Source organism: Pelophylax lessonae, assembly GCF_965119305.1.
Source record: "Pelophylax lessonae genome assembly, chromosome: 10".
Taxonomy (NCBI): domain Eukaryota; kingdom Metazoa; phylum Chordata; class Amphibia; order Anura; family Ranidae; genus Pelophylax; species Pelophylax lessonae.
This window is the reverse complement of record NC_138777.1, coordinates 21,977,301-21,990,951: the sequence shown is the minus strand read 5'-3', so window position 1 is coordinate 21,990,951 and position 13,651 is coordinate 21,977,301. Positions and strand designations below refer to the sequence as shown.

General features: G+C 43.0%; 1 protein-coding gene across 1 annotated transcript in view; it reads left to right on the top strand.

Annotated features, from left to right (window-relative positions):
- LOC309565583 (receptor-type tyrosine-protein phosphatase beta-like) overlaps window positions 1–13,651 on the top strand; it is a 285,362-nt gene that overhangs the window by 211,364 nt on the left and 60,347 nt on the right. Inside the window, exons 25-26 of the mRNA XM_082270537.1 lie at window positions 2,892–3,170; window positions 4,752–4,910. Of these exons, the coding sequence (XP_082126663.1) occupies window positions 2,892–3,170; window positions 4,752–4,910 (438 nt within the window). The remainder of the gene's footprint in view (window positions 1–2,891; window positions 3,171–4,751; window positions 4,911–13,651) is intronic.

The window sequence follows — 13,651 nt, the reverse complement described above, 5'->3', positions numbered from 1 at the left end:
AATACAAATAAAAAATACACCAATCTGCCTTACTGACACTGTTCACTGCTCTACTGACACTGTCAATATATATATATATATATATATATATATATATATATATACACACATGCACACACATATGTGTTTGAGCTTTGAGGTGCACACCCTAATACAATAGGCTGTGCACACCTATGCTGTTTTGTTACATATTTAAATGTATTCTGTGGTAAATTATCTCACAGCAGAGCAGAATTGCTGCTTATATCACCAATTAGTTGTGGTTTTAATAATGATGTTTTCCAAGCGCAGTTTCAAATTTTGGATTTTATATGTGTGTGTGTGTGCCTCTTTCCCTTGTGTGCTCCTCAGGCTAAAACTGCAGTGCAGAATTTCTTCCTGTCATTGATTCATACTATAACTAGGTAGTTGAGATTGTGGGAACTGCTGGCAACGTTTGTTGACTGAGGTGCTGGGTGCTGAGTCTTCTATAATTGCTGTTGTGTTAGCTTGTTAGGCCCTGACTGTTCACATGTAGCAATTTGGGATTGTGGGCAGAATATCCCTGTGATTCCGCCTGCCGTCACACCCAAATTTCAATCCAAATTGCACGGCAATGCTGGCAAAACGCAGCACATGTGTTTGTGTTCTATTCATTTTTAGTGACACCAAAATGTGGTGTGGTTTTACTTTGATTGTTGAGCGATTTATCACTCAAGGATCCAAAACCAAACCATGTTTTGGTGCCACTAAAAATGAAAGGAACACAAACACACGTGCTGCGTTTTGCCAGCATTGCAGTGTGATTTGGAATTGCAGGCAGAATCACGGGGATACTGCCAGCCCGTGATCCCAAATCACTACATGTGAACAGGGCCTTAATGACATAGACTAAGGCTGGGCTGAGTCTTCCATTGCTGTTGTTAAACTGTTGTGTTTCCTGGGTGCACTGCATTGTAAGTATCTTCTCTTTTTCTGTATGTATGGACTCTGCGGTGTCTTCAAAGTACCACTTCTCTTGTCCTGTATGTCTGTTTCACAAAAAATCAGTGTGTGCTTTGCTCCTTCCTTCCACAAGATGGTGCTCTTTGCATCTGCCCAGTAGAGATCCCAAATTGCTACATGTGAAAAGTCAGGGCCTAACAGGCTAACACAACAGCAATTATGGAGGCCCCGGCCTCAATGTATTTTATAGGTACAAGGAAGCCCAGGTTTTGTTTAACTATGTCTCTTAGACCCTCCCACTCTAATGTTTTGCCACACCCACTTTTTTGCTGTGGCGCGCGTAGGGCGCCGCAAGTCACTTCCTCCCTGTCATGTCCCTCATTCTTGGAAGCTCAGAAGTTGTGAAGTATGTTCTGTATGTATAAACAATGCACAGTGCCGCTTCTCTTGTCTGGTATGCCAGGTTAACAAAAATATCAGTGAGTTCTTCCTTCCACAAGATGGTGCCCTTTGCACCTGCCCAGTAATATTGGCTATTACAGTGCACCACCCTGTGGGCAGTCCAATGACTGAGGGCACTGTACACTGTGTTCTGGTGAGGGTGGAACACAATAGCACAGCTGGGGAGATCGCTGTACTAACAGCGAGTTTTAGTACAGTGATTTGTCCGTTTTTTTTTCCTTCAGCCAGTACCCAGCTTTAGGCTGGACAATAGCCAACCAAACTGGGCAATATTCATAAGAACTGGAAGAAGGCAAAACTGAAATCAGGCTCAATCTTCAAGAGGATCTGAGAAAAAAAAATTAAGAATGTGGTTGCTTACTATGAGCAACACAAAGTTTTTTCCTTTTTACAGCTTTTTTTAATTTGGCGCAATTTGTTTTTTTAAAAAGACTTTACCTTTGTACCTACTGCTGAACCCCCCCCCCCCCCACCAGAACAAAAATTTACCTATGGCCCTGGACTGTGATTATTGCTATCGGTTATACCATTCAAAACCCACAGACTGGTTGTACCTAAATTGATTGATTAATCATCTTTGTACATTGTCTGCCCACACCTGGTTTAAATTGTCTATGGCCAGCCTTACATCTACACCTTGTGCAGGCCAGTGCAGGCTAGTGCTACCACTAGGGCATAGCCATGCCCACCAGTACATGAGGCAGAGAGCACTGTAAAGTCCTGTGTTCAAAAAAGGCTGAGAGCTCAGCCTGTACCTCCCCCACTTTCTGCTTCTGGATTCTTACCGGTAAAATAGAAGGCTGAGCTGGAGCTCCCGACCGTGTCCTACCACCGTGTCCAGTGGGGAATTTGGTGTGGAGGTTGTGTAGGATAGGGGATTTTGGGGTTATGCTGGGATTGTGATTCGGGTAACGAAGTTTTGCTAGAAGGGGGGATTTTGGGGGGGTTGTATTAGAAGGGAGGATTGAGGGGGCTTTTTGCTGGGAGGGTGATTTGGGTGGGGGGGGGGGTTGTAATAGAAATGGGGATTTTGAGGGGTATTGTACTAGGAGGGGGCATTTAGGGGGCTTTGTGCTGGAAAGGTGATTTGGATGGGGGTTGTGCTAGGAGGTGAGATTTGGGAGGGTTTGTGCTAAGGGAGGGGGGTTGGGGGGAATTAGTGAAGAAGAAGTATTCAGCTAATTTGATGCTGGGCAAGCCATGCTGCACACAACATCACATCCTTCCCAGCTCCACATTCAGTCTCCACAGGGAGATAATGTTGGCAAGGTGAATTTGAACATTTTTAAGTTTTAGAATGTTTTTTATTTTTGGGTGGGGGGGTGGGTGAAAGTAGCTGGCCTTGCCTAAGATACAAAATAGTCTAGCACCATCCCTGGCTAGTGTTCATTATGCTTGCACCACTCTTTATTAATTCCCTCCATTATATGTGTTCCTTTTAAAGCAGATTCATTTTCTTCCATCTCACTAATTTTTTTACCTAACATTGTTTTATTTTCTAACAGATCCCACCCCACCAGGCACCATAAACTTTACTATGACAGGAACTAAGAGCGTCACTTTATCTTGGGGAGAGCCAGAAAATATGACCGGAGTGGAGAAGTCATATAATATCACTTATTGGAAGACTTCTTCTCCTTCAATCATTGCAGGAACTGTGACAAGTAACACAACATATGTCACTCTTCCAAACTTGACATCGGGGACGGATTACAATGTCTCTGTGGTGACCGTCATACCCAAGGGATTAGCGAGCACGGCTGTATATAGATCGGTCTGTACATGTAAGTTTTTGCTCCTCTTAAAAGCTGTATTTATAAAGTATTACTGGTCAGTTGTCCTGCATGAGTTTGAAAATTAAAGAGGACCCATCAGTATTTTGAAAAAGTTATGTGAGTGCCCAGATTTTTGATCCCCCCCCAATTTTCTCAAGAAGCAAAAGTTACCAAGCAAAGATATATCTTTCCTTAATGCTAAACTCTGCTTCAATGCTGGATAATCATCCCCTGAAGTGAAGCTGAAGTTAATCTGGGTGCTCGCAGCTCTCACCGGTTCATCCTGCTGACTTCCAAGTCATTACAGAAGAGAGTAGTGCGAAGGGGGTCAGCAGGAGGAACCAGCTGACGTATTCTTTGATACTGGGAAATCATCCCCCAAAGTTCGCTGGGAAACCACACTTCCAGGAGTGTTGATATCCTGGGTCCCCCACAACTCATACTGTATGGGTTTATCCTGCTGATCTCTGCACCATTACTGGAGGTCGGCAGGAGACGACAGTAAGAGCTGTGGAGGACCCAGAAGTTTGACACAACCAGAGGGTTTGGCTTCCCAGTGGACTTTGAAAAATTATTTCACAGCATCAGAGTGCTGTTCAATTGTGTGGTCAGTGGGAGAGGTAGGTATTTATAAGCTTTATTAATAAGTGTTTTTTTTATGGTAACTCTTGTATGCCCACACCTGGTTTAAATTGTCTATGGCCAGCCTTACATCTACACCTTGTGCAGGCCAGTGCAGGCTAGTGCTACCACTAGGGCACAGCCATGCCCACCAGTACATGAGGCAGAGAGCACTATAAAGTCCTGTGTTCAAAAAAGGCTGAGAGCTCAGCCTGTACCTCCCCCACTTTCTGCTTCTGGATTCTTACCGGTAAAATAGAAGGCTGAGCTGGAGCTCCCGACCGTGTCCTACCACCGTGTCCAGTGGGGAATTTGGTGTGGAGGTTGTGTTAGGATAGGGGATTTTGGGGGTTATGCTGGGATTGTGATTCGGGTAACGAAGTTTTGCTAGAAGGGGGGATTTTGGGGGGGTTGTATTAGAAGGGAGGATTTAGGGGGCTTTTTGCTGGGAGGGTGATTTGGGTGGCGGGGGGGTTGTAATAGAAATGGGGATTTTGAGGGGTATTGTACTAGGAGGGGGCATTTAGGGGGCTTTGTGCTGGAAAGGTGATTTGGATGGGGGTTGTGCTAGGAGGTGAGATTTGGGAGGGTTTGTGCTAAGGGAGGGGGGTTGGGGGGAATCCGTGAAGAAGAGGTATTCAGCTAATTTGATGCTGGGCAAGCCATGCTGCACACAACATCACATCCTTCCCAGCTCCACAGTCAGTCTCCACAGGGAGATAATGTTGGCAAGGTGAATTTGAACATTTTTAAGTTTTAGAATTTTTTTTATTTTTGGGTGGGGGGTGGGTGAAAGTAGCTGGCCTTGCCTAAGATACAAAATAGTCTAGCACCACCCCTGGCTAGTGTTCATTATGCTTGCACCACTCTTTATTAATTCCCTCCATTATATGTGTTCCTTTTTAAAGCAGATTCACTTTCTTCCATCTCACTAATTTTTTTACCTAACATTGTTTTATTTTCTAACAGATCCCACCCCACCAGGCACCATAAACTTTACTATGACAGGAACTAAGAGCGTCACTTTATCTTGGGGAGAGCCAGAAAATATGAACGGAGCGGAGAAGTCATATAATATCACTTATTGGAAGACTTCTTCTCCTTCAATCATTGCTGGAACTGTGACAAGTAACACAACATATGTCACTCTTCCAAACTTGACATCGGGGACGGATTACAATGTCTCTGTGGTGACCGTCATACCCAAGGGGTTAGCGAGCACGGCTGTATATAGATCGGTCTGTACACGTAAGTTTTTGCTCCTCTTAAAAGCTGTATTTATAAAGTATTACTGGTCAGTTGTCCTGCATGAGTTTGAAAATTAAAGAGGACCCATCAGTATTTTGAAAAAGTTATGTGAGTGCCCAGATTTTTGATCCCCCCCCCCCAATTTTCTCAAGAAGCAAAAGTTACCAAGCAAAGATATATCTTTCCTTAATGCTAAACTCTGCTTCAATGCTGGATAATCATCCCCTGAAGTGAAGCTGAAGTTAATCTGGGTGCTCGCAGCTCTCACCGGTTCATCCTGCTGACTTCCAAGTCATTACAGAAGAGAGTAGTGCGAAGGGGGTCAGCAGGAGGAACCAGCTGACGTATTCTTTGATACTGGGAAATCATCCCCCAAAGTTCGCTGGGAAACCACACTTCCAGGAGTGTTGATATCCTGGGTCCCCCACAACTCATACTGTATGGGTTTATCCTGCTGATCTCTGCACCATTACTGGAGGTCGGCAGGAGACGCCAGTAAGAGCTGTGGAGGACCCAGAAGTTTGACACAACCAGAGGGTTTGGCTTCCCAGTGGACTTTGAAAAATTATTTCACAGCATCAGAGTGCTGTTCAATTGTGTGGTCAGTGGGAGAGGTAGGTATTTATAAGCTTTATTAATAAGTGTTTTTTTTATGGTAACTCTTGTATGGTGACAGGGTCTCTTGGTGTATAGCGAACTTTGTACTATGGTAAAGCTCCAAGGTTTCATTCTCCTCTCCCACTGCTTTAGAAGGGAAAGGAGACCTTGCATGTCATATTATAAGACAGATCACTTTCATTGCTAGTTATATTATTGCTTTTTAGTACTCACAGGTGCCTGGGGCTATACAATTTAAAATTCTGATGGATTTCCCCAGCCAGGAACCACATGTTGCATAGGTGCAGCGTGGTGTGGTGGGCAGTGCGCACACAGAGTGCCAATTTGCCAAAAACAATGTATTGTGGAAACCATTCAACAGTACAAACAGGCCCGGCTCACCTGACCGGGAACATTTACAACAGTACAGTATAGAGGCAGTGGTATGTAGAGTCAGAGTTGCCAGCAGCATCTGCTATGAGTAGTGGAGTGTGTCCTGGCTAGTCAAACCCAAAAGGAAAGCTTCCTAAAAAGGTAAATCATATAAGTGATAGTGGTGCACTATTCATAATGATATAAAAAACAACCATCATTTTCATCAAAAATATACTCATAAAGAATCAATCTGTGATTGCAAATTCCATAATACCAAGACAAATATACATAAATAAACGTGAAGTGACAAAATGAAACCAAGGGCAGTGAGTCCAAATTATTATAAAGTGTATCATATATCTAAGTTCATAAAGTGCTTCTTAGTTAAATCCTCATGTGGTATACGTGACTTAAAAACAATTGGTGCAATGCTTCTATAGTTAGGATGATTGTGCTCTGATGTGCCAAAAACCATCCACCAAAACATCATCTCTGTGTGCATTGGTAGCTCACCTGCAACACAAAGGGTATGTGCAATACAAGATCAATCTCATAACCATCTGAGGGATCCCTCTGATTCCTCTATAATCCTCCTCTAACCACGGTGAGTGGAGCTCCACGATCACACATAAAAGAGAGAGTGTCTCATAGTGTAACATATTAAAATGTATTGAATCACTTAAAACAATCCAAAACACTCATATTTGATACTATATAAATACATGGTGGAGATCCTGTCAGTGTTTTATAGTATATCCCGCAAGGAGACCCGGATCCCCGGCTTCACAGCTTCCTTGTTTGAGTCGATCAGCTGAGTGTGCCGTCGCTGGCTCCTCCTACGCGTTGCGTTACTAGACATGTGACTTCCTCAGGGTAAAAGCTCATGGACAGATGCCGGAACTAAATACTGCCCAGCGAGTTCATTTAGGTTGCTATAGTAACATCTTACTCAGTTATTCAGTGCGATGCCCCTACACTGATCGTATCTCTAAGGCGGCTTCAAATAGTAAAATAATTTCACAAGGCTAGATATATAGTGTACTTTACCTATCAAATGTAAAATATTAACATAAAATTCAAAGAAGACACTTGGTGAATTTCTCTTTAACCTTTAAGGAATTGGCAACTATTTAACCCCTCATGGAAAATATGTATCCAGAGTGGGGTAAAACTGATTAACAATGCTATAAATATGGACAACTTTTCTGCATGTGCTGATATTGATAATTGTATCTGTAGTATCCAGATATGTGGACACATTTATGTAACCCTACTTGAAGTGGAACCACCTGAGATGATTTTTAATCAATAGTTGGTTATGAAACAATTTAAATCAAACTCAATATTCAAGCCTCAGGGCTGGGGAGTACCTAATTCAATCAGGAGCTTTCCAATCATGTGACCACTGTGACTGCCAATCACAGCAGTCACACGATTGGAATGCCTGGATAAAGACAAGATGAAGTCTCCTTATCTACTTACATTATCGCTATTAATGATATAGAACTCTTCTCTTTTGCAGTGTTTTTTTGTTGTTCATGATTTATAATATCTTATTTTCAATGTCGCACTGTGAATGTAACAATTCTTACTCTGGTTATTAATATGACTATTTTCCACTATCCACAGATCCGAATCCGATATCTGTGACATCACTGCAGATTGTTGCCAAAACTACTGATTCTATGTCCCTCAGTTGGGCACAACCAGAGGAGTATCAGAGCACATACACCTACAGGGTGCAGACCAATGTAAACTTATCATCTACACTGATAAATGAAACAACAGTGAGCAGTGAATCAGCTACAATAGGAAATCTGACAGCAGGAGAGACGTATAAATTCACTGTATATACAATATCTGCTTGTAAAATGCAATCAGACCCTGTGTCTATAACTGGCTGCACCCGTAAGTACTGCCAAACTGGAAAAGTCATTTATAAAAGCTGTTTTAAACCATTGCCAACGCTCTGACAAGAAGATTCCCTTTTTTCATAACAGCCAATCCCATTCTCCCTTTTGTTCTTGCATACTTTGCTGGAAGTGTGGAATTGAAAATCTGATTTGTAGCCACCAATAACGAGAACAGCCCTTGTTTCAAACACATTGACTAACCCTTTTGCTGTTAGATACGATTTACCCTTTTTTTTTTTTTTTTTTTTTTGCACACATATTTAAAAAATTTTTAGGACTGAAAATGCAGGTGCAGCTCATAAAATTAGAATATCATCAAACAGTTAATTTATTTCATTTCAAAAAGTGAAACTCCTATATTTTATATAGATGCGTTACACACAGAGTGATATATTTCAAGTATTTCTTTCTTTTCATTTTGATGATTATGGCTTACAGCTAGCGACACCCCAAAATTCAGTATCTCAGAATATTAGAATATTACATAAGACCAATAAAAAAAAAAAAAAAAAAAAAGATTTTAAATACAGAAATGTTGGCTTAGTGAAAAAGTCTGTCCATGTACAGTATAGTATGCACTCAATACTTGGTCGGGGCTCCTTTTGCATGAATTACTGCATCAATGCGGAGTGGCATGGAGGCGATCAGCCTGTGGCACTGCTGAGGTGTTATGGAAGCCCAGTTTGCTTTGATAGTGGCCTTCAGCTCATCTGCATTGTTGGGTCTGTTGTCTGTCATCCTTTTCTTGACAATACCCCACAGATTCTCTATGGGGTTTAGGTCAGGCGACTTTGCTGGCCAATCAAGCGCAGTGTTACCATGATCATTACACCAGATATTGGTAGTTTTGGCAGTGTGGGTAGGTGCCAAGTCCTGCTGGAAAATAAAATCAGCATCTCCATAAAGCTGGTCAGCAGAGGGAAGCATGAAGTGCTCTAGAATTTCCTGGTAGAGGGCTGCGCTGACTTTGGATTTGATAAAACACAGTGGACCAACACCAGCTGTTGACATGGCTCCCCAAATTATCACTGACTGTGGAAACTTCACACTGGACCTCATGCAATTTGGATTATGTGCCTCTCCACTCCTCCTCCAGACTATGGGAACTTGAACAGCAGAGCACAGTGACAGGCAGCACAGCCCCGGCACTGTGTACTTCAGAGCTTTTCCATCTCCTCTCCTGACCCTCCTCTTCCTCTTCTTGCAGTGAGTTGCAGGGCAGACGATGGCTGTTTTTTTCCCTCTCCCCCTCCAGCCATCTCTGTAAACAATCCCCTGCCATGGAGTCCCACCTCCAGTCTAGCACAGATATAATCGCTGCTGAACTGGAGCTGATTAAGATAAGCGGGAGCCTGGGAGACCAGGGGCCAGGGGGAGGAGCTGAGTGAGACCAGGGGGCAGTGCCAGTAGGCACAGGAGCTCGTATGGTACAGATGATGATCCTCGGGGGAAGATAGGGCATGGATTAAATGCCTGTTAATGCCTGACTTTACTTTTATTATACAGCCCACTGCATGTACATGGGGACCCTCTCTAGGGTGAACACATGGGGAAAAGAGGACAGATAAATAGAGATAGAACAATGGGAAAAGAGGGACAGAGCCCACTCTGCTCTATGGGCAGTCAGGTGTAAACAGATTTTGCTCACCGTTTACACCCAACTACAATTTGATCCAATCTGCCTGAACAGATCCCCTTCTGATTGTTTTTTTTTTTTTTATAATAATCTTTATTTATTTAACACAGAGTTTAGTATAACAAAGCAAAATAAAGAACAAGCAACAGTTATTGCAGATAATATAATAGCAATCAGCCACGTACATAATGGGCAAGGGTGCTCAACAGTCCGAGCAGAGTAAGCCCTCATCCTGAACCTGCCCAATGATCTGGGCTGGGCCCCCTAGGGAAGAACCCCTGGGTCAGCCCGGGTGTCTCATGACAAACAACAATCATAACAATATCACAATACTGCCATGGGACTATGAAAAGCATAAATAAAGTGATGGAAAGAGAGACTCAAGAGGCGAAGAGAAAGAAAGTAGTCAAAAAAAGAAAACGGAAAAGGTGCAACGAAAAGGAGGGAGTAAAGGAGAAAGGGTAAACAGGGTAGGTGGTTAAGAGGCAGCAAGGCAAACAAAGAGACATTGATCAAGAGCGACGGGGGGGGGGGGGGGGGGGAGGAGCACCACACTCTCACCGTGGTGTAACACAAAACGACCCAGGCCGCCTCCCTTCCGATTGCTTTTAGTAGAGCAGATTGGGTTGGAGATTACACCCACTGCTCCAAGAGAATAGAGGGTCCAATTGGGTCTACCTGAAAAACAGACAGGTGGATCCAATTAGACTCCTCATTTAAAAGTTCAATGTGAACGATATAGAGAATAATTAGTGTACAGTATGTATGTTCCAAAGTGCTAGTGCAGTAAATACAGTTCATACAAAAAGTCCAATGAAATAGTTTCATGATAAACTTGTGCAGATTCAATGCAAGCTATTTGCACCCACTTCAGTGTAACATTACCAAGACAAAGCACACACCATCTGCTTACCAAAAATTGTGTCCTTTTAAAATTATGAGGTCATCTGTGCTTGTCATCTGCTGGATATTTGCAGCCACTTCACTCAAAAAGCAACAATGCAGGTATAATGGCTTTCTCCCAAAAGCGGCCTTTCACTATTCTGTCCAGTCCAGTACCAACCACAGAAAACCCCCTATATGCAAAGAATAAAGAATGCTATAGTGAATTACCAAGCCAATTAAACCATTTGTCTCTTCATCCCAGTAAAGTTTGCTGTAAGTACATTAATAAAGCAGCACAGTTTGTCCTGCTAATGCACTATAGAGTGCTTTATTCTTTGCATATAGGGGGTTTCCTGTGGTTGGTACTGGACTGGACAGAGTGGCGAAAGGCCGCTTTTGGGAGAAAGCCATCATACCTGCATTGTTGCTTTTTGAGTGAAGTGGCTGCAAATATCCGGCAGATGACAAGCACACAGGACACTGATATATTGTAAGGAGAACTCTCCATACTCTGGTGCAAAGAGATACCCCGATGTAAGGGGGGCTTTGTCTCCAGAGCCCCCTTTTATCAGAGTTGCCAGTGTTCCCCCTTTAAATCAGAGTGCCCAGAGACCCTTTTCATCAGAGTTTCCCATTACAGTATAAAGGGGAACATTCAGACAGGTTCTGAGTCCCATCCTCCCAGCAGAGCTGCTATCTGTGGTCCTTGTGGTGGAACAATGGTGGGGGGCACCAAAATTCACCTTCGCCTATGTACACAAAAATCTTGGCACCGGACCTGAAAACAACTAAAACATTTGAGAGTGTACATTGCCTTTAAGTGGTATTATCTGTTACATAGTTACATAGTTTGGTTGAAAAAAAGACACAAATCCATCTCATTCAACAATAAAAAAAAAAAAAAAAAAAAAGAAAATCCAACCATACAATCCCATATACACAATCCTATACCCGCAGTTGATCCAGAGGAAGGCAAAAAAAAACCCCAGCAAAGCATGATCCAATTTGCTACAGCAGGGGAAAAAATTCCTTCCTGATCCCCTGAGAGGTAATCGGATATATTCCCTGGATCAACTTTACCTATAAATATTAGTACCCACTTATATTATGTACACCTAGGAAATAATCCAGGCCTTTTTTAAAGCAATCTAGTTAGCTGGCCAGAACCACCTCTGGAGGGAGTCTATTCCACATCTTCACAGCTCTTACGGTGAAGAAACCTTTCCGTATTTGGAGACTACATTTCTTTTCCTTCAGACTTAAAGAGTGCCCCCTTGTCCTCTGTGTTGATCTTAAAGTGAACAACTCAACACCAAGTTCACTATATGGATCCCTGATGTATTTATACACGTTGATTATATCCCCCCCACCCCCCCCCCCCCAATCTCATTTTCTCAAGAGAGAATAAATTCAGTTCCTCTAATCTTTCCTCATAGCTGAGCTCATCCATGCCTCTTATCAGTTTGGTTGCCCTTCTTTGCACTTTCTCCAGTTCTCCTATATCCTTTTAAAGAACTGGTGCCCAAAACTTAACTGCATATTCCAGATGAGGTCTTACTAATGATTTGTAGAGGGGCAAAATGATATCTCTCTCTCTGGATTCCATGCCTCTCCTAATACGAGAAAGGACTTTGCTTGCTTTGGAAACCGCAGCTTGGCATTGCATGCTATTATTAAGCTTAGGATCTACCAGAACACCCAGATCCACCATGGATTCCCCCAGGTCTACTCCCCCCAGTATATATGATGCATGCATATTCTTAGCCCCAAAGTGCATAACTTTACGTGTATCAACATTAAACCTCATTTGCCACATAGTTGACCAATGAAACAATGTATTGAGGTTGGCTTGTAAATTGGAAACATCCTGTAAGGACGTTATTCCACTGCCTAGCTTGGTGTCATCTGCAAAGACTGAAATAGTACTTTTAATCCCAGACCCTATATCATTTATAAAGATATTAAAAAGTAAGCGTCCCAACACTGAACCTTGGGGTACACGACTGATAACCATAGACCATTCACAGTAAGAATCATTAACCATTATGGAAAAGCTCAACGATTGCGCAAAGGTCCGTGTACAGTTTAAGAAAATTGTTAGCAGAGAGGGTAAGTTGTTTGCTAATAACGTTTTATACTTTAACATAGAAGTCTAGTTACATACTAACTAACCCTAAACCTGCTTCCACCTCCATTCCAAGCCCTATATTAACCACTTTGTAAAGGACAGCTGCTTATAGTTACCTATTATGAGGAAGCTTTTGCCCAGTCAAATGATTGGTTCCCAGCGCAGCTCAGTGTAGAGGAGGAAAAGCCGACGACGGATGCCCCATAGTAAGCCTCTGGGTGATGTCATCGTCCAGGCTCATTGAAGCCAGCCACATTGAGTGACCGGACCGCAGTGCTATTAGAATAGATATACACATCTTTCCTTTACAGGGTAGTTGATATAGGGCTTAGAATGGGGGTGGGAGCAGGTTTAGGCTTGATAGTATTTGACTGGACTTCTACTTTTAAGTGGTTCTAAAGCCTAAACATTTTTACCTTAATGCATTGCATTAAGGCCCCCTATCCCCCCAACACTTACCTGAACCCTTACTCAATCTAATGCTGTGCCCATCTGCAGCATCTCTCTCCTCTACTCCCTGCTTTCACAGGCTTAGCTGAAAGTGGTGGGAGACAGTGCTGCTGTCAGTCAAATCCTGTGACAAGAGAGTCGGGGCAGGGTCGAGCATGCAGGTGTGCCGCCATAGGAAGTGACTTCCTATGGTGGCACTTTGAAAGGAAGAGGTGCCAGGAGTGCTGGAGGGGGACCCGAGAAGAGGAGGTTGAGAGCCGCTGTCACATACCCTGGTTTGAGGCCAGTTGACGAGAGGGCTTCCCTTGCAGCTCTGGTCCAAGCACCTCTGCATGTGGTGACAGAGGTACAAGGCTCAAAGAAGCACAGGTGCCAGTAGCTTGATAGCAGGTGACTGCCACAGTCAGGGACGTTGCCAAGGAGAGCTGGGGTCATACCAGGGGACCAGGCAGAGAATAGTCAGAGGCAAACTGAGATACTATTGGTGAAGGTTATGGGCGCTACTTCTAATATATGTTGGTATGTTGACACTGGTATGTGAAGATATCTATTGTGGTAAACATATAGCAACACACTTTTGCATATACGGATTAGAACAATCGATTTATTTATTTGGATAATTTCTGGCATGATAGCA